Source organism: Danio aesculapii, chromosome 8 (genome assembly GCF_903798145.1).
Source record: "Danio aesculapii chromosome 8, fDanAes4.1, whole genome shotgun sequence".
Lineage (NCBI taxonomy): Eukaryota > Metazoa > Chordata > Actinopteri > Cypriniformes > Danionidae > Danio > Danio aesculapii.
The window spans coordinates 51,762,776-51,784,942 of record NC_079442.1 but is presented as its reverse complement, the minus strand read 5'-3'; the positions used below and the strand labels follow the sequence as shown (position 1 = coordinate 51,784,942).

Sequence of the window (22,167 nt, the reverse complement as noted above, 5' to 3'; positions counted from 1 at the left end):
TGGATGTTGCATATAAAATTATCGCGATAATGTTCAATATTCATAATATGGCGATTTTGGCTGTTTTTGCAGATCTGTAAATGTAGATTGTTTTGAAAACGTTGTCATGGAAATGTAAAACATTTTTAAAATGCAATGGAAAAACTATTTTTGACTACATCGTTGTCCTGTAAACAGCCTCAAAGACCTATTTTAATATAAAACTGACAAGTTTGCACTTTTGGATGATAAACTGATCATGAAAGATCACACTTACTGTTTAACCTTCATCTGCAATAAAAGGTGTCCACACCATGACATTACTTTTAGGCTATGTGCAGCTACAAACAAGTGTCTTCTGAACACAGGCTAGATCTGCCTACTGTTCTCCTGCAATGATGTTTTCACAATGGTAGGAAACGTTATTATATTAAAATATATTATTATTTTAGATACAGGTCAGTGCTATTTTTTGCTGTATAAACAGCAGACAGCCCCAACATTTTCTTCTAAAGTCCATTGGGGGAGGGGGGGGGGGGGGGGTCAAACCCCTAAAAACCATCCTGGTAACATCTACCCTTGTGAATTGTGCAGATCACAGGTGATGGACGGTATGCTGAAGCAGCATCTTTAGTGAATGTGTCCCCTGCCCCCAGAGCCATAGACACGCAAGCTAAATATAGATCCAACTTACACTGCGGCTCCATGTGAAGAGAGACGAAATGGGACATATTTTCTTAAACACTCAACACTCTAACAGCGTGCATGTACATACATGTTCTTCCATATAGTCTGTAATTAAATGTACATTTAATATTTGAAATAGTGTGCGCATTCGTATTTATATGTATAATTTGTATTAAATGTATTTTATATAAAAACACTGCATAATAAATAAATAAAAAACATTTAAACATACATGCATGTGTTTTTATTAAATTTGCATGCATGAGAATTTATTTATTTTTATAAGCTAATTTGTTATGTAGGTAATCTTTTTTTGGATGCGATTAATTAATATTAATCATTTCACTGCATTAGTATGCATAAGAACACAAATCATATTGTTATTTTAAATAAATATATATCTCATGCTGGTCGTCATGTTCAGATCATGCGATTAGCCTCTGTTATCAGACTTTTGTATCTATGCTGATCAGACCACTGCTGTATTTGCCAAGAAAAAGACAAACAATTAGTGCAAGTTTAAAAGCCACTTGCTATTTATTGATGCACAGTTCTCACGGTCTGTCCAGTGCCAGATACTCATCAATCAAGAATAAATCAGAGCTCTTCAGTGAACATCCTCAAACTCAAAAACCATTAGACTGAGTGCAGCTTGTGGGAAACACAGTCTCAGTGACAATCTACTGCAAGAGACTAACTAAGACAAATATTGAGTATGAAAACATGTTAAGATCCTAATATCTATATAAAAGAACCATAGTGTGCATTTAGGTTGTATTTAATGTAGAACAAAATATTAGTTGTACAAGTCTGGTCAGGAATGTGGTATGATTGCAAATATTACTGTTAAAACATTTAATCTAATTACATTGTACAAATATATATACGCACTATGATAGATATTATACTAAAATAGATGGATAGATAGATAGATAGATAGATAGATAGATAGATAGATAGATAGATAGATAGATAGATAGATAGATAGATAGATAGATAGATAGATAGATAGATAGATAGATAGATAGATAGATAGATAGATAGATAGATAGATAGATAGATAGATAGATAGAATAATACGAACTAAGATAGATGGATAGATAGATAGATAGATAGATAGATAGATAGATAGATAGATAGATAGATAGATAGATAGATAGATAGATAGATAGATAGATAGATAGATAGATAGATAGATAGATAGATAGATAGATAGATAGATAGATAGATAGATAGAATAATACGAACTAAGATAGATGGATAGATAGATAGATAGATAGATAGATAGATAGATAGATAGATAGATAGATAGATAGATAGATAGATAGATAGATAGATAGATAGATAGATAGATAGATAGATAGATAGATGGACGGATGGATAGAATAATACGAATATAGATAGATAGATAGATAGATAGATAGATAGATAGATAGATAGATAGATAGATAGATAGATAGATAGATAGATAGATAGATAGAAACTAAGATAGATAGATAGATAGATAGATAGATGGATGGATGGATGGATGGATGGATGGATGGATGGATGGATGGATGGATGGATGGATGGATGGATGGATGGATGGATGGATGGATGGATGGATGGATGGATGGATGGATGGATGGATAGATAGATAGATATCTTTCAATCTATCCATCCATCTGTCTATTTTTTATTATAATATTATTCTAAAACCAATTTCCAGAACAATTTCTTTTTACTTTATTGTTTAATATCTGCTTTTGGCCACGATCACATACAATTACAATGTTACAAAAATGTGAATTGTCCTTAATATAATACAAATAATAATAGAAAATAATATATAACAGAAAATAAAATATTAAACTGCTTACATGAAATTGAGCGGCTGTAAAAAGTAATTATGCAAGCAATACAATAAATAATGTATTTAACTATGATCATTCTTTACTGAATGCACATTGTTTAAACGAGCTGCCGGGTGTTTAGCTGCAAGGACCCACCAGATGGTGCCATTTATTAGTAAATTAATTATTGATGAAGCAGAAAAGTGCAAATAACTGTTATAATATCATCTTCCCTATAATTGTTTGCGTCACAAACCAATCAACACACACATGAATATATATTCGACACTATTAGATAGATATATATAACCTGCTGCTCATACAATAAGATATTACTGTGACTATTTATAACATAAATGCTCTATTTTCAGCTGGCTAGCTTTAAACCATGTTTTGTTCGCATTCACTTGTGCTTGAGCTTGTTTTGTTGTCTCTTTCTCAAAAAATAAAATAATAATAAACAAACAAATAAACATTAACTAATGATTCAGTGAATATTGCAGTCCTAATGTACATTTTAACCCACTATAGTTATATATGTTTCTATAATATTAAAATATAGCATTTGACATAAGTTAATATAATAATTGATCAATATATAATTTAACAATACACTCTAAAGTAACCAAAACACTTGTTCATAACCTGGGTGACCAATGACAATGGCTGAGAACAATAGCAGACGTCATTGTGCATGCCGAACATGGTAAACATCAAATATTTTACACATACCTAAAACCTGAGTCTGTCTATAGCGGATTTTACCATGCTTTTAGTATAATTTGGGTAACAGCTGCCATCCCAAACCACACACAAAAAGGAGAAAGTCGCTGAAAGCTGCACAAGCACCGCGCATGACTGACGTGACGCGACGCACAACGCCCAGATCACGAATAACGGGAGCAGCTTTATACCTTTAAGATCAATTATCACTATCAATTAGCAGTTATCTGGATGTATTGGTTTATTTCCGACTGTTACGTCATAGGAAGCGCGGAGGAATACAGTCCGTTATAATTTAACGTTAAAGATCACCTCAGAGAAACACCGTTACAGTAAAGCGCTGATCAATGTGGCTTCAGCGATGTGAAGTTTTAATTCTAGACGTCAAAATAATCCTCAGCTACTGTAAAAACAACTTAGGAGACACATAATTAAAGTCTACAAATCAAAATAGAAGTTATACGAGTAATATTATGGTTTAGCACAATCAGTGTCCTTGATGAAACACTGAGTGTTGTGTGTTTCACCACTGATTGATTAGTCGTGTAATTATTTACCAGGAGGATTTAAATGTGTGTTTTTAGGAATATAATGTACATAAGTGCTCATGTGGTGTGATAATAATCAGTATTATTGTGTCATGACGGCTGTCGTTAGGCCTTGAACCCGAACTGTCTGAAGAACTAACACAGCTCCAGTGTGTGTGCATGTGTGTCCGAAATAACATCAGAACTCGTTATTCCTTCGCAAAACGCAAAGGTGTGATTGAATATAAGTGTTTTTATGGAGCATGTGTGTCGGTGCAGGAGGATAAATCTGTAAACTCTTACCGTGTTTTGCCGTGTGGATGTTCCTGACGGGTTTTCTGGACTGTACAGCGCGAGAGGGCACACTGAAGGAGAACGCAGCGGAGGCGCATGAACCGCGCATGCGCAATCTGCTGCGTTTTCCTCCGCTCATAGGTTACGTAAATCAATGTATAGCCTATAATGTTTAACTTTATTTCGTAACTCTTGTTTGTCTGTAAAAGCTTCTCGTTTATTGTTTAGCTAATTATTCTGCACACTGACCTCAAAAATTTTAGAATGTATTGTTTGTTAATAATTGTATTAATTTTAGGTATCCTCTTTACTCCAAGGTTACTTAAATCAGTGTATATAATGTTCACCTTTATTTCGCAACTCTTGTTTCTCTGTGAAAGCATAGCACTGTTTAGTTAATTGTTCTGCAAACTGACTTCAAAAATGTTATATGTCGCATGTTAGTTATATTAATTTTAGGTATCTTCTTTTTTCCTATGTAAATCAGTGTATAGCCTATAATGTATAACTTTAATTCACAACTCTTATTTATCTGTGAAAACATATCATTGTTTTGTTATTTTTTTGATGAAAAACTGACCCCAAAAATGTTATAATATATTGCATGTTAATTATATAAATTTTAGGTATCCTCTTTACTCCTGGGTTGCATAAATCATTATATATAATGTTCAACTTTATTTCGCAACTCTTATTTGTTTGTGAAAACTTACGTTTGTTTAGTTGAATATTCTGCAAACTGATGTCAAACATGTTAAAATACATTGCTTGTCAATTATATTAATTTTAAATATGCTCTTTACTCCTAGATTACGTAAATCAATGTATATAATGTTTAAATTTATTTCGCAACTCTTGATTGTCTGTGAAAACATCTCATTGTTTAGCTAGTTCTGACCTAAAAAATGTTGGAATATATTGCATGTTAATTATAGCCTATTAATTTTACATTTACGCTGTAAAGTTATGTATTATATTATATTATATTATATTATATTATATTATATTATTATGTTATGTTATATTATATTATATTATTATATTATATTATAATATATTATATTATTATGTTATGTTATATTATATTATGTTATATTATATTATATTATATTATATTATATTATATTATATTATATTATATTATATTATTATGTTATGTTATGTTATGTTATATTATATTATATTATTATGTTATGTTATATTATATTATGTTATATTATTATATTATATTATATTATATTATATTATATTATTATGTTATGTTATGTTATGTTATGTTATGTTATATTATATTATTATGTTATGTTATATTATATTATGTTATATTATTATATTATATTATATTATATTATATTATATTATATTATTATGTTATGTTATGTTATGTTATGTTATGTTATGTTATGTTATGTTATGTTATGTTATATTATATTATATTATTATTTTATATTATATTATTATATTATATTATACCATATATTATATTATATTATATTTTATTATATTACATTATATTATATTATGTTATATTATATTATATTATATTATATATTATATTATACCATATATTATATTATATTATATTATATTATATTATATTATATTATATTATATTATATTATATTATAATATGTTATATTATATTATATTATATTATATTATATTATATTACACCATATATTATATTATATTATATTATATTATATTATATTATATTATATTATATTATATTATATTATATTATATTATATTATATTATAATATGTTATATTACATTATATTATATTATAATATGTTATATTACATTATATTATATTAGATAGATAGATAGATAGATAGATAGATAGATAGATAGAATGATAGATAGATAGATAGATAAATAGATAGATGGATAGATAGATGGATAGATAGATAGATAGATAGATAGATAGATAGATAGATAGATAGATAGATAGATAGATAGATAGATAGATAGATAGATAGATAGAGTTACACAACATGCTTCTCAAAGGACTGATACGATAAAAGCTCTGCTGCCCCTTTAAGACGTTGCCATGGTGAAGTTTTGCGCTTGTTGTTGGTGCGTCATCAGTCTGCGTGTAACCGAAGAATAGAGCAAGTATCTCGCACTGTTCGCTCGATTATCAGTAAACCGAGGCTTTTATTGAACGTAAGTTTTTTCACGTACTTATTCTCATTATATGTGTTAGAGTTTATGTTCTCACACAGATTAAATATGGCGATTGATCATTCTGAATCGAGTACTGTGTGAATCAGCAGGTGTTTATTAACGGTAACGTTAGAGTTCGTGCAGAACAACAGCCTGCGGTAAACTGTATCATGTACATTATAATACTCATTACTCTAGCTTGCTAGTATCTGATATAAATGAATGAATGTTTATTCTGTTATGATAATCACCTGTTGACCTGCTAATCACATCAATATTAAGAGCGTTCTGGTCTGAATATAAAATAATTAATATATAAATACATAATATAATATATAAAAGAAACAGATGTACTTATTAATGTAAATATTATTTATATAAATTAAACATATTAAATATATTCAGTTGTAATTTTATTTAGCTACATTAACTCTTAGTATTAATAGAATTTCATACATATAATTAGAAATTAAATAATTATATAAATGTAACTTTCAAGATATTAGAATTTAGTTAAAAAAAATATTAAATTAAAAAACTATAATAATTAAGAAAATTAATACTTATTTTAACCTTTATAATTTGAATTATTTTAACAGAATATTAGGAGCAAAAATTACTTTTAAAATAATAAACTTTAAATATATATAATAGCATCATGGTGGCGCAGTGGCTAGTACGATCACCTCACAGCAAGAAGGTCACTGGTTCGAGCCACGGCTGGGCCAGTTGGCATTTCTGTGTGGAGTTTGCATGTTCTCCTCGTGGTGGCGTGGGTTTCCTCCAGGTGCTCCGGTTTCCCCCACAAGTCCAAACACATGCGCCATAGGGGAATTGGGTAAACTAAATTTTCCTTAGTGTATGTGTGTGTATGGATGTTTCCCAGTACTGGGTTGCAGCTGGAAGGGCATCCGCTGCGTAAAACAAGTGCTGGATAAGTTTGCAGTTCATTTTACTGTGGCGACCCCTGATTAATAAAGGGACTAAGCCGAAAAGAAAATGAATGAATGAATGAATGAATAATTAGAAATGTATTAGAAAGATATGAAATTTTAAAAAAATTAATTATATAAAACTGTGTATATTAAATTGCATTGTATCTCTGAATATTAGGAACATTCTGATTTGACTATTAATTATTACATCTTCGAATATAATTAATAAAAAAATACCTATAACAATATAGAAACATAATTATTATTTTAACATTTAAAATGGCAATTATTTTACAGAAAACGTGTATTATAACTCTGAATATTAACAACATTCTGATTTGACTATAAAATATTACATCTTTAAATATAATTAAATAAAATATAACTATAATAATATAGAAAAATATAAATTATTTTAACCATTAAAATAGGAATTATTTTAACAGAATATGTTTATTTTAACTAAATATTAAGAACATTCTGATTTGACTATAAAATATTAGATCTTTAAATATAATTAAATAATAAAAACATAAAAGTAATAATTATTTTAACAATTATTTTAACAGAATACATTAAAAACAATTCAACTTCATTCATTCATTTTCTTTTCGGCTTAGTCCCTTTATATATCAGGAGTCGCCACAGCGGAATGAACCGCCAACTTATCCAGCATATGTTTTACGCAGCGGATGCCTTTCCAGCTGCAACCCATCACTGGGAAACATCCACACACACATACACTACAGACATTTTTAGCTTACCCAATTCACCTGTACCAAGTTTTTGGACTTGTGGGGGAAATCGGAGCACCCGGAGGAAACCCACGCCAACACGGGGAGAACATGCAAACTCCACACAGAAATGTCAACTGACCCAGCCGGGGCTCGAACCAGGGACCTTCTTGCTGTGAGGCGATTCTGCTACCCACTGCGCTACTGTGACGCCCGACAGTTCAATTTAGTTATATTCATGTTTGAGAAATATAATAGACCATTTTGAGGGATGAAACAATAACAATGGTCCCAACGTATTTCCTGTTTTATATTTTTAATTTCCATAGCTTCCGAGAATCCTGAAAGGTCCACATATTGATAAATAATGTTATGACAGCTGTTTTAACGTTAGAATATGATTCAATTGCCTCTTGTTACCATTATTAAAATTGTTTGACAACAAGCAGGAAATGTTTAAGGGCCATCAGTGACATCACCACATTGAAATGGTCTAAAGAAATAATAAAACAGAAATAAGTCAAGATATTATATAAATGTAATTCCAGACCACCTTTCATTCAAGATTCGTGCTAAATTTCCTCCATACACGTATGTATTTTTAACCATGTTGTCATAAAATCCCCTGTGGCATCAGTCCAGCATGTGTGAGGGCCCGTCAGCCATTACTGGCCCCATTCCTCCAGACCCCACATTGTTTCCTGAATATTACAGACGCCCGTCCTCTGGTAAGCCTCAGTCTGTGGAGCTCGTCTTGTTTTCTGTGCATGTTGATTAATCTATAAACAATAATTGTGTTGATGAAGCTCGTGGTCGGCTGGAGGGAAACGCTCCCAACGGCTCGTCTCCTCTTCTGAAGGGTCCGTTAGCACCGGATCCCGCTCTTCATCCTGGATGTTACAGCGCCCGCTCCAGCCCTCGCCCACGAATCGGTGCCAACGCTGCCCACATCCTGGAGAGAGGACAGAGGGGGGTTGTGGGAAACCTGCTGAGACTAGACGGAGTGGCACTGAGCCCCAGTCCAGCCAAACCTAGTAAGAGCACAGCACCTAATGGGCTATGTCAGGCATGGGCAAACTCGATCCTCGAGGGTTGGTGTCCCTGCAGAGTTTTGCTCCAACACTAATCAAACACACCTGAACACCCTAATTAGTGTCTTCAAGATCACTAGAAAGCTACAAGCAGGTGTGTTTGATTAGGGTTGGTGCAAAACTATGCAGGGACACCAGCCCTCCAGGATCGAGTTTGTCCATCCCTGGGCTATGTGCATACTGTCGCGGCAATTTTAAGAGCCTATTTTTTTAAAAATAGATGATCTTCACTTTCTGATTGATATACGATATAAAAAGGGTCTCAGACCAGACAAGAGGCTCTGCATTAAATTCCATTTTTCCGACTCGCGTCTTTAGTATTTTCAATGGAGTTTCTGTGCTAGCCTGCTGCTACTGATGATGATTCTTTGACGTCTTTCTTCTCGCTTTACGCTTGAACAAGTAAATGAATGCTGAAGTCTATTTAACTGATTGTATTTTAATTACATTACAACATCGATGCTGTAAAAACAACCTTGTGAAATTGAAAATAGTAGCAAAAACCTTTCAACTCAAGTTTATTGTTGGCTGAAAAACACTAGCTGTGTATATAGCCCATTCTGAATCTGGAAAGATGCATTTGAAATCTTCTCACTAAGGCTGTGTTGATCTACATTACATTACAATCTACATAAATGTGTCCCATATGAATATATTATAAAATGTCATTTATTTCTGTGATTCAAAAGCTGAATTTTGAGCATCTTTGGTGTCACCGATCCTTCAGTAATGATTCTAATAAGCTGAGTTGTTGATTGATGTTATCTATGTTCAAAACATTTATGGATTCTTTGATGATATAATAAAACTAGATATTAAAGTTTGAGGACAAACTTTATGGTGGCTTGAAAAGCCGAGTCTAAAAGTTTGAAGTCGTTTTTGGGTGTAAATAATTGAAGCAGTTTTTATGAAGTTTGAAACAGTCGGCATAGATAAGTACATATATGTTAGCATGTTTCCAGTATAGATTAGCATGTTTCTTGGTAGGCTGTTGCTAGGGTGTTCTGAGTGCTTGCTGAGGTGTTGCTAGGTGGTTGCTAAGGTGTTGCTAGGTGGTTGCTAGGGTGTTAGCATGTTACTAGCATAATTCTAGCATGAATTAGCATGTAACTAGCATGATTCTAACATAAATTATCATGTTGTTAGCATGATTCTAGCATGAATTCGCATGTTACTACCATGAATCTAGCATGAATTAGCATGTAACTAGCATGATTCTAGCATGAATTAGCATGTTGTTAGGATGATTATAGCATGAATTTGCATGTTTTTAGCATGATTCTAGCATGAATTAGCATGTAACTAGCATGATTCTAGCATGAACTATCATGTAACTAGCATGATTCTAGCATGAATTAGCATGTTGTTAGCATGATTCTAGCATGAATTAGCATATAACTAGCATGATTCTAGCATGAATTAGCATGTTGTTAGCATGATTCTAGCATGAATTTGCATGTAACTAGCATGATTCTAGCATGTTTTTAGCATGATTCTAGCATGAATTTGCATGTTACTAGCATGATTCTAGCATAAATTAGCATGTAACTAGCATGATTCTAGCATGAATTAGCATGTTGTTAGCATGATTTTAGCATGAATTAGCATGTAACTAGCATGATTCTAGCATGAATTAGCATGTTGTTAGCATTATTCTAGCATGAATTAGCATGTAACTAGCATGAATCTAGCATGAATTAGCATGTTGTTAGCATGATTCTAGCATGAATTCGCATGTTACTAGCATGATTCTAGCATAAATTAGCATGTAACTAGCATGATTCTAGCATGAATTAGCATGTTGTTAGAATTATTCTAGCATGAATTAGCATGTTGTTAGCATGATTCTAGCATGAATTAGCATGTAACTAGCATGATTCTAGCATGAACTAGCATGTAACTAGCATAATTCTAGCATGAATTAGCATGTTGTTAGCATGATTCTAGCATGAATTAGCATATAACTAGCATGATTCTAGCATGAATTAGCATGTTGTTAGCATGATTCTAGCATGAATTAGCATGTTGTTAGCATGATTCTAGCATGAATTAGCATATAACTAGCATGATTCTAGCATGAATTAGCATGTTACTAGCATGATTCTAGCATAAATTAGCATGTAACTAGCATGATTCTAGCATGAATTAGCATGTTGTTAGCATGATTCTAGCATGAATTAGCATGTAACTAGCATGATTCTAGCATGAATTAGCATGTTGTTAGCATTATTCTAGCATGAATTAGCATGTAACTAGCATGAATCTAGCATGAATTAGCATGTTGTTAGCATGATTCTAGCATGAATTCGCATGTTACTAGCATGATTCTAGCATAAATTAGCATGTAACTAGCATGATTCTCGCATGAATTAGCATGTTGTTAGAATTATTCTAGCATGAATTAGCATGTTGTTAGCATGATTATAGCATGAATTAGCATGTTGTTAGCATGATTCTAGCATGAATTAGCATGTTGTTAGCATGATTCTAGCATGAATTAGCATGTTGTTAGGATGATTCTAGCATGAATTAGCATGTTGTTAGCATGATTCTAGCATGAATTAGCATGTAACTAGCATGATTCTAGCCTGAATTAGCATGTTGTTAGCATTATTCTAGCACGAATTATCATGTAACTAGCATGATTCTAACATAAATTAGCATGTTGTTAGCATGATTCTAGCATGAATTAGCATGTTACAAGCATGATTCTAGTATGAATTAGCATGTAACTAGCATGATTCTAGCATGAATTAGCATGTAACTAGCATGATTCTAGCATGAATTAGCATGTTGTTAGCATCTTTGGTGTCACCGATCCTTCAGTGATGATTCTAATATGCTGAGTTGTTGATTGATATGATCTATGTTCAAAATATTTAAGGATTTTTTGATGATATAATAAAATAAATGCTGGGTTGTAACCCAACGTTGGGTCAAATATGGACAAACCCAACTCTTGGGTTAATTTTTTCAATTCAATTGAAATTACATTTTATAACCCAACTGTTATAACCCAAAATTGAGTAACAACAACTCAGTAGAAAACAAGTTCATAGATATTCAATATGACACTCAAGTGACATCAACTCGATACTCAAACTTGTTCCACACTCTCTGTAACATCTCAAGTGTAACAGTTTGGATTGCTGCAGTTATTCCTTCTTTTAGATCTTCAATGTGAAACTTCAGAGCTTCCTTAAATCAATGACAGAAAGAGCTTAGCTCTCCTTTTCTTCTTTGCAGAGTTCTCCATTTTCAAAGTTGTGGTATTCTTTTTGAATTATCCTGTATATATATATATATATATATATATATATATATATATATATATATATATATATATATATATATATATATATATATATATATATATTTTATTTTTTTTTTGTATATATATATATATATATTTTTTGTATGTATATATATATATATATATATATATATATATATATATATATATATATATATATATTTTGTATATATATTTTTTTGTATATATATATATATTTTTTTTGTATATATATATATTTTTTTTGTATGTATATATATATATATATATTTTGTATATATATATTTTTTTGTATATATATTTTTTGTATATATATATATTTTTTGTATATATATATTTTCTTTGTATATATATATATATATATATATATATATATATATATATATATATATATATATATATATATATATATATATATATATATTTGTATATATATATATATATTTTTGTATATATATATATATTTTTTTGTATGTATAAATATATATTTTTTGTATATATATATTTTTTGTATATGTATATTTTTTTTGGTATATATATATTTTCTTTGTATATATATATATATTTTTTTTTATATATATATTTTTTGTATATATATATATATATATTTTGTATATATATATATATATTTTTTTTTTTTTGTATATATATATTTTCTTTGTATATATATATATTTTTTTTTTGTATATATATTTATTTTTTTTGTATATATATATTTTCTTTGTATATATATATATATATTTTTTTGTATATATATTTATTTTTTTTGTATATATATATATATTTTTTTGTATATATATATTTTTTTGTATATATATATATATATTTTTTTTTTATATATATATTTTTTTGTATATATATTTTTTTTTTTTTTGTATATATATTTTTTTTTTGTATATATATATATATTTTTTTGTATATATATATTTTTTGTATATATATATTTTTTTTGTATATATATATATATATTTTTTTTGTATATATATATTTTTTTGTATATATATATATTTTTTTTTTTTTGTATATATATTTTTTTTTTGTATATATATATATATTTTTTTGTATATATATATTTTTTTGTATATATATATTTTTTTTGTATATATATATATATATTTTTTTTTTGTATATATATATATTTTTTTTTGTATATATATATTTTTTTGTATATATATATATTTTTTTTGTATATATATATATATTTTTTTTTGTATATATATATTTTTTTTGTATATATATATATATATTTTTTTTGTATATATATATTTTTTTGTATATATATATATATTTTTTTTTTGTATATATATATTTTTTTTTTTTTTAAATAATGATACATTTAAACAAGTATTGATAAAGTATTACGTTCTTTAAATAAAACATATTGATCACAGACTTTTAAATATTATATAATATTGGAGCTGTTTTGTAATTTCTCATTATTATCAATGCTGATTCTTAGGGACAGACAGTGCACCCAAAACTGAACATTTCCACACCATTTAGCCACACTGGCTCTAAGCTTTTATTATGAATTTCTCTCATGTTGAACACAAAACAAAAAGGAACAAAAAAAAATACTATGGGAGTCAATGTCTGTTTTTTCCAGCATTTTTCTAAATATTTTATTTTGTGTACAACACAAAAAAGAAACTCAAACTTGTTTGGAAATGATGACAGAGTTTTCATTTTTGGGAGAACTTTGAATTAAAGACAAGTTAAATTAAAGTCAATTCAAAATGAATTAGAAAATCCTTTTAAAACATGTTGCTTTACATTTTTGTGGAAACCATGATGAATCTTTTCAGGATTCTTTGATAAACAGAAAAATTATATTATCAATATAAAGTGTCCTTCATTATTCATTCATTCATTTTCTCTTCGGCTTAGTCCCTCTATTAATCCGGGGTCACCACAGCGGAATGAACCGGCAACTTATCCAGCACATGTTTTACGCAGCGGATGCCCTTCCAGCTGCAACCCATCCAAACGTGTCCTTCATTAATAAAAGTAATTATCTTTAAAAACAGAAAAGAAAATCCCAATATTGTATATCTAGAGATTTAGCTGTAGTATATTGACCTTATTATTGACGCACGTACAAAAAGCACAGCCATTGGGACCTTTTAAGCTCGAGACTTCTGCTCTCATTCACTTCTATTGATATTTAGATGGTAAAAACCGCTCGATGTGCTTCTTGATTTTAATATTCTCCTTTTTATGTGAAGTCATGCACACACTTGCTTGTAGTGCAAGTAGTGTTCTGCCATTGATAATACCTAGTCATTTCTCCCATAGGGAACTGAATCGGATGTTCTAACACAGTAAGCTCAAAAGTTTATGCCCCTCTCCTTCATGTTCTTGTTTGACAGAACCTGCCATACGGGACTTCGGTAAAGAAAATGTCCGCAAGCTGCGTGAGGTCCAGAGGCGTTTTCGAGAGCTGGAGGCACAGAGAGAACACGCCAAACCTGTGCCAGTCAAAGCACTCTGGATCTCCCCGAAATATCAAGACGTGCCCTCTAGAGTCATGGCCCAGTTACAGGTGAACAGTAGAGTTCCTTTCTACCCTCGGGGATTTCTAAATAGATCAGAGAGGGACTTTATAATGAAAAAGATGTTTAAAGGGAACCTATCATGCATAAATCACTTCTATAAGGGGTTTAAACACAGTTGTGTGGCACCAGTCTATGAATATCACCAGCTTCTAATGGTAAACATGTATTAATGTTATTGTTTATAATCAGACTTGATAAAAACAGTCTGGAGAAACACTTTGATTGACATTCTGCCTTTGTACGTGTCATAAGAGGGGAAAAAGCCCCGCCCATTAGTGACCATCTCGCCCTTATTAGGAAAAGAGATCAGTCTTGTTTTTGAATCTGCCACTATGCTGACACACAAGTATTTGTAGCTCCGCCCTCTTTTGAAAAGAGCTTAAGTGTGAATGTGTAGCTCTGCCCTCTTTTGAAAAGAGCTTAAGTGTGAATGTGTAGCTCCGCCCTTATTTGAAAAGAGCTTAAGTGTGAATGTGTAGCTCCGCCCTCTTTTGAAAAGAGCTTAAGTGTGAATGTGTAGCTCCGCCCTTATTTGAAAAGAGCTTAAGTGTGAATGTGTAGCTCCGCCCTCTTTTGAAAAGAGCTTAAGTGTGAATGTGTAGCTCCGCCCTCTTTTGAAAAGAGCTTAAGTGTGAATGTGTAGCTCCGCCCTCTTTTGAAAAGAGCTTAAGTGTGAATGTGTAGCTCCGCCCTCTTTTGAAAAGAGCTTAAGTGTGAATGTGTAGCTCCGCCCTTATTTGAAAAGAGCTTAAGTGTGAATGTGTAGCTCCGCCCTCTTTTGAAAAGAGCTTAAGTGTGAATGTGTAGCTCCGCCCTCTTTTGAAAAGAGCTTAAGTGTGAATGTGTAGCTCCGCCCTCTTTTGAAAAGAGCTTAAGTGTGAATGTGTAGCTCCGCCCTCTTTTGAAAAGAGCTTAAGTGTGAATGTGTAGCTCCGCCTTCTTTTGAAAGAGCTTAAGTGTGAATGTGTAGCTCCGCCCTCTTTTGAAAAGAGCTTAAGTGTGAATGTGTAGCTCCGCCCTCTTTTGAAAAGAGCTTAAGTGTGAATGTGTAGCTCCGCCCTCTTTTGAAAAGAGCTTAAGTGTGAATGTGTAGCTCCGCCCTCTTTTGAAAAGAGCTTAAGTGTGAATGTGTAGCTCCGCCTTCTTTTGAAAGAGCTTAAGTGTGAATGTGTAGCTCCGCCCTCTTTTGAAAAGAGCTTAAGTGTGAATGTGTAGCTCCGCCCTCTTTTGTAAAGAGCTTAAGTGTGAATGTGTTTTTCTTTATGTGTGTCCATGCATGTTTGAGTGTGTTTTTCTTTATGTGTGTGTACATGTGAGCTTGCTTGTCACATCCATGATAGTGTTACTTTGTTTAAGTGTGTGTGTTTGAGTGTGTTTGTGTTTAAGTGTATGATTGACTGTGTTTTTTTGTTTGTGTGTGCTTGCATGTGTCAATGTGTATTTGTTTATGTGTGCGTGCACATGTGTGTGTGTGTGTGTCTGAGCGTGTTTGTTTTGTTGGTGTGTGTGCGTGCACATGTCCCCAGAAGTACAGCAATAACATGTTTTTGTTATGTGTGTGTTTAAGTGTGTGTGTATTGTTTGCGCATGTATGTGTGTGCGTGTGTGCATATGTCCTCAGAAGTATAGCAATACCAGTGTTTTAGTATGCACAGATGTGTGTTTTTTTGTATACGTATGTGTTTGAGCATGTGTTTTGTTGTGTGTGTGTGTGTGTGTGTGTGTGTGTGTGCACATGTCCCCAGAAGTATTGCAATACCATGTTTTTGTTATGTGTGTGTTTAAGTGTGTGTGTATTTTTTGTGCATGTATGTGTTTAAGAGTGTGTATGCACACGTGTGTTTTTTGAATACGTGTGTGTTTGTGCATGTGTTTTTGTTATGTGTTTGAATGTTTTTTGTTTGTTTGTTTGTTTAAGTGTGTGTATGTACTCTTGTGTGTTTTGTTTATGTGTGTGTTTGTGCATGTGTTTTTGTAATGTGTGTATGTGTTTAAGTGTGTTTATGCGTACATGTGTGAGTGTATTTTGTTCATGTGTATCTTTATGCATATGTTTTTGTTATGTGTGTGTGTGTGTGTGTTTGAATGTGTGTGTGTTTTTTTGCATGTATGTGTTTAAGTGTGTGTGTGTGTGTGTGTGTGTGTGTGTGTGTGTAAGTGTGAATGTGTTTTGTTTATGTGTGTACATGTGAGTGTGTTTGTTTTTGTATATGTGTGTGTGCAGTGCGGGCACATCTATAATAGTGTTCTTTTGTTTAAGTGTGTGCGTTTGAGTGTGTGTATGCGTTTGAGCGTATGTGTGTGCAAATGTATGATTGACTATGTTTTTGTCTGTGTGTGGGAATGTTTCTTTGTTTATGTGTGAGTGTTTTTGTATGTGTCTATGTGTGAGCGTGTGTGTGTGTGTGTGTGTGTGTGTGTGTGTGTGTGTGTGTGTGTGTGTGTGTGTGCGGTACATGCACATTTGTGATAGATTGTTCTTTTGCATAAGTGTGTGTTCGCATGTATGATTGACTGTTTGTTAGGGTGTGTGTTTGTGTGTGTGTGTGTGTGTGTGTTTTTGACTTTGTGGGGACATTTCTTTTAGTCTCCATGAAGAAAACGGCTCATTAATCACACAGAATGAAGTGTTTCTAAACAGTAGAGCACATCATCATGTCCATGAACCTTATACAGATAGCTTTACATGTGTGTGTATAGGAAACAAGCCCAGTGAAGAAGCCCGAATATCAGAACTTCTTGAAAGCTCATTCAGTGTGTGGAGCCGGGGGTCGACCGGTGCTGCGGCGCTCAGACAGTGGACCGTCTGCTGCTGGAGACTCAGACTCTGAGGTCAGAAACACACACACACACACTTCATTCACACTCCTGCAGACAGTGTTGCGTAACAGAGGTCTGTGTGTGTGTTGATGTGTGTCCAGATGCATGTGAGAGGCCACACAGTGGACTTTGTGAGTCATAATGCTCGAGCTGCGGCAAAGACCAGCATGAGGAGATCTCAGTCCTTACAGAACCTGCAGGACAAAACACCAGCCTGCGCCGTCAAGGGCAAAGTGCCGCCATAGTGAGTTACTAACTCACAAACACATTTAGGGGTTTTCACTATAAGCAAGTAAGCCTGTGCTTACCAAATATATAGGTGCACTATAAAGAAAATCTTGGTATACCTAGGCATAGTCAAATAATAAGAAATCAGCATATGGAAACGGCCATACTGTGCATCTGGAAAGTATTGATAGCGCTTCACTTTTTCCACATTTTTTATGTTCAGCCTTATTCCAAAATGGATTAAATTCATTGATTTCCTCAACATTCTACACACAATCCCCCATAATGACAATGTGAAAAAAGAGTTTTTGAAATGGTTGCAAATTTATTAAAAATAAAAAGCTGAAAAATCACATGTACATCAGTGTGCACAGCCTTTGCTCAATACTTTGTTGATGCACTTTTGACAGCAATTACAGCCTCAAGTCTTTGTGAATATGATGCCACAAGCTTGGCACACCTGTCTTTGGGAATTTTTGCCCATTCCTCTTCGCAGTACCTCTCAAGCTCCATCAGGATGGATGGGAAGCGATGGTGTACAGCCATTTTCAGATCTCTCCAGAGATGTTCAATAGGATTTAGGTCTGGGCTCTGGCTGGGCCACTCAAGCACATTCACTGAGTTGTTGTGAAGCCACTCCATTGATATTTTGGCGGTGTGCTTTGGGTCATTGTTCTGCTGGAAGATGAACAGTCGCCCCAGTCTGAGGTCAAGAGCACTCTGAAGCAGGTTTTCATTCAGGATGTCTCTGTACATTGCTGCATTCATCTTTCCCTCTATCCTGACTAGTCTTCCAGTTCCTGCTGCTGAAAAACATCCCCACAGCATGATGCTGCCACCACCATGCTTCACTGTAGGGATGGTATTAGCCTGATGATGAGCGCTGCCTGGTTTTCTCCAAACGTAACGCCTGGCATTCACTCCAAAGAGTTCAATTTTAGTCTCATCAGACCAGAGAGTTTAGTTTCTTATGGTCTGAGAGTCCTTCAGATGCCTTTTGGCAAATTCCAGGCGGGGAGCGGCTTCGTCTGGCCACTCTACCATACAGGCCAGATTGGTGGATTGCTGCACAGATGGTTGTCCTTCTGTAAGGTTCTCCTCTCTCCACAGAAGAACGCTGGAGCTCAGACAGAGTGACCATCAGGTTATTGATCACCTCCTGACTAAGGCCCTTCTCCCCCGATCACTCAGCTTAGATGGCCGGCCAGCTCTAGGAAGAGTCCTGGGAGTTCCAAACATCTTCCACTTACGGATGATGGAGGCCGCTGTGCTTATTGGAACTTTCAGAGCAGCAGATTTTTTTTCTGTAACCTTCCCCAGCCTTGTGCCTCGACACAATCCTGTCTCGGAGGTCTACAGACAATTCCTTTGTCTTCACGCTTGGTTTGTGCTTTGACATGCACTGTAAACCCTGGGACCTTATATAGACAGGTGTATGCCTTTTCAAATCATGTCCAATCAGCTGAATTGACCACAGGTGAACTCCAATGAAGCTGCTGAAACATCTCAAGAATGATCAGTGGAAACAGAATGGACCTGAGCTCACAGCTTACCAAAGGCTGTGAACACTGATGTACATGTGATTTTTCTGCTTTTTATTTTTAATAAATTTGCAACAATTTCAAAAACTCTTTTTTCACATTGTCATTATGGGGGATTGTGTGTAGAATGTTGAGGAAATAAATGAATTTAATCCATTTTGGAATAAGGCTGAACATAAAAAATGTGGAAAAAGTGAAGCGCTATCAATACTTTCCGGATGCACTGTAGAGTCAGCCTCTAACACTATTGTTTCCTCTTTCTCATGTAAATTCCAAGATTGTAAAACCATGGTGGACAAAAGGCCAATCAGAAGACATAACAGTCTGTTGCATGACTCGTCGTTTGCATGTACTGTAGGCGGGGTTCTGCATCATCCAGTCCTGGCGAACAGCTGCGCCATCAGATCACTAGCCAAAACACATACAGATATGTTGCTCTGGGATCATTAATATTCACACCACAGCTGTGTTTGATAGGCCACGACATTTCCCAGTGAGAAAACAATGATCATTTCCCTCCCTTAGTTTATTTTAGGTTTATATTTAACTTACTATGTATTTGGGACTTTTATTTTGAAAACTGGAGATGCAGATTGTTTACTAAGCATAACTCAGCAACAACAAAAATGTAGGATTTACAGATTATATATTTTATTCAAGTAAGTTTAATTGTAGTTTAATAAGGTGTTTAATTGTATCTTTTGTTAATGTATCATGTTTATTGTGAAATGTGATGCATATATGACAAGCTCATTAATATTCATGAGCAATCCAAATATGGTCAGAATGGAGCATCTGATTATGGAGTAGTAAATGAGCTTATGTTTCTGGAGACATGTTCAGTGCATCATTTGATGTAAATTTGTGTCAGTCTTGAGCAGAGGAAGGCGCAGTGGAGGAAGGAGGAGGAGGAGAAGAAGAGAAACACTCCTGACCCATCTGTTCCTGCAGGACACACGCAGATGTCTGAGAGAGAGAGACAGGAGACGCTGCACTCCCTCAAAGAGAGTGAGTGATTTGACTGTGTGTGTCTGTGTGTAGTGTCCATGCATGTTTCTGTGACATGTCAGGACACAAACTTGGCACTATATAATGGCACTGGTATGACATAGGTCACGGGTGTCCAAACTCGGTCCTGGAGGGCCGGTGTCCTGCATAGTTTAGCTCCAACTTCACTTAACACACCTTCCTGGATGTTTTGGTATACCTATAAAGAGCTTGATTAGCTGGTTCAGGTGTGTTTAATTGGGGTTGGAACTAAAATATGCAGGACACCGGCCCTCCAGGAATGACTTTGGGCACGCCTGACATAGGTAGATTGAGAATTATGAGGATGCCATCATGTTTCGTAAGTCTTATACATCGTACAGAATTGATGTGTGTGTGCATGTATGGATATCTGGCTGTCAGATGTGTTTGAGTTTGTGTGTGTGTGTATTTTTGTCTGCGAGTGCATGTTCGAGGGACTGTGTGGTTTTGTATGTGTGTTTGTGTTTTTGTTTAAGTGTGTGCGCGTGTGTTTTTGTGTGCGCGCATATGTGAGTGAGTGTGTATCTGTGTAAGCTTGTGTTTTTGTGTGTGTGTGTGTGTGTGTGTGTGTGTGTTTACGTGTAAGTGACAGTGTTTTTGTGTGACTGTGTGTGGTCCTGGTATTCATCACATGTGAGGACTAAATATCTTTCCAAGTATAGCAATAGCAGTAATTTTTGACCTTGTGGAGACGACTTTTTGGTCCTAACGGGGGAAAACAGCTCATAAATTAGACAGAACGAAGTATTTTGACAATGTAAAAATGAAGCTTGTTTTCAGTGAGGGTTGGGTTTAGGGGTAGGGTTGGGTATGGGGAGAGAAATGTACAGTAAAGAGCCCAAAACATGAAAACCCAACCTGTGTGTGTATGTGTGTGTGTGTGTGTGTGTGTGTGTGTGTGTGTGTGTGTGTGTGTGTGTGTGTGTGCAGCTCACAGGTCTCTGGTCAGTGAACTACTGTCTCTCCCAGTGAAAGCAGACACTCTGAGCATTCGTTCTAGACGGGCTGATCTGGACCAGCGTCTCTCTGAGGTGGAGGAGGCCATCAAGATCTTCTCACGGGACAAAGTCTATGTGAAAGTGGACTCTTAAACTGCTCTCAGATCAGTCCGTTTCTACTGCATTTATGTGTTCGTCTGTTAGCAGGATTTGAGTTCCCTGCATTTCAGTGCTGGATGCTTTAGTTGATTTATTTCTTGCTAATGATATTCTGTATTTATGCGTGCTTTGGTGAATCATATTATTAAAAGTTCCAGTTATGATGTAAAAAGTAGTGCTGGGCAAAAATGAATCGCGATTAATCGCATCCAAAATAAACGGGTGTTTTGACATAATTTAAGTGTGTGTACTGTTTATATTTATTATGTATACAGTTAGTCAGAATTATTAGCCCCCTGTTCATTTTTTTTCCCCAGTTTCTGTTTAACAGAGAGCAGATTTCTTCAACACATTTCTAATCATAATAGTTTAATAACTCATCTCTAATAACTGATTTATTTTATCTTTGCCATGATGACAGTACATAATATTTGACTAGATATTTTTCAAGACACTTCTATACAGCTTAAAGCAGGGGTAGGGAACCTCTGGCTAGGGAGCCACATGTGGCTCTCCAGTTGTCTCTCTCTTAGTAATATTTTAAAGTTTAAAAAATTATAACCATCACTAGAACTCAGTTTCCTATTGAAAATACAATTACAGTTACCTTTTTATTGTATTATTTTTTACAGC

At 33.6% G+C, this 22,167-nt stretch overlaps 2 protein-coding genes across 3 annotated transcripts in view; one reads left to right on the top strand and one right to left on the bottom strand.

Annotated features, from left to right (window-relative positions):
* The window catches only part of vdac3 (voltage-dependent anion channel 3), a 28,013-nt gene extending 23,847 nt beyond the window's left edge, over nucleotides 1-4,166 (bottom strand). The window contains exon 1 of one of the 2 annotated variants that reach the window (XM_056464169.1): nucleotides 4,052-4,166. In XM_056464169.1, the coding sequence (XP_056320144.1) occupies nucleotides 4,052-4,151 (100 nt within the window). In that variant the 5' untranslated portion in view covers nucleotides 4,152-4,166. The remainder of the gene's footprint in view (nucleotides 1-4,051) is intronic. The other variant, XM_056464170.1, reaches the window with a different exon arrangement.
* A 1,986-nt stretch (nucleotides 4,167-6,152) lies between these two features.
* enkd1 (enkurin domain containing 1) lies at nucleotides 6,153-21,880 on the top strand. The gene is made up of 8 exons (XM_056464164.1): nucleotides 6,153-6,212; nucleotides 8,519-8,609; nucleotides 8,688-8,915; nucleotides 14,634-14,806; nucleotides 17,520-17,651; nucleotides 17,741-17,883; nucleotides 20,280-20,416; nucleotides 21,368-21,880. The coding sequence occupies exons 2-8, from the start codon at nucleotides 8,525-8,527 to the stop codon at nucleotides 21,526-21,528; spliced, it is 1,059 nt and encodes a 352-aa protein (XP_056320139.1). The 5' UTR covers nucleotides 6,153-6,212; nucleotides 8,519-8,524; the 3' UTR covers nucleotides 21,529-21,880.
* Nucleotides 21,881-22,167: the final 287 nt, after the last annotated feature.

What these genes read in the sequence shown, in the direction of transcription:
- enkd1 (XM_056464164.1), top strand. Translation starts at nt 8,525, where the DNA reads ATGTGTGAGGGCCCGTCAGCCATTACTGGCCCCATTCCTCCAGACCCC. An exon ending in GAGTCATGGCCCAGTTACAG is followed by an intron (nt 14,807 to 17,519) that starts GTGAACAGTAGA and finishes GTGTGTGTATAG; the next exon opens with GAAACAAGCCCAGTGAAGAA. An exon ending in GCTGCACTCCCTCAAAGAGA is followed by an intron (nt 20,417 to 21,367) that starts GTGAGTGATTTG and finishes GTGTGTGTGCAG; the next exon opens with CTCACAGGTCTCTGGTCAGT.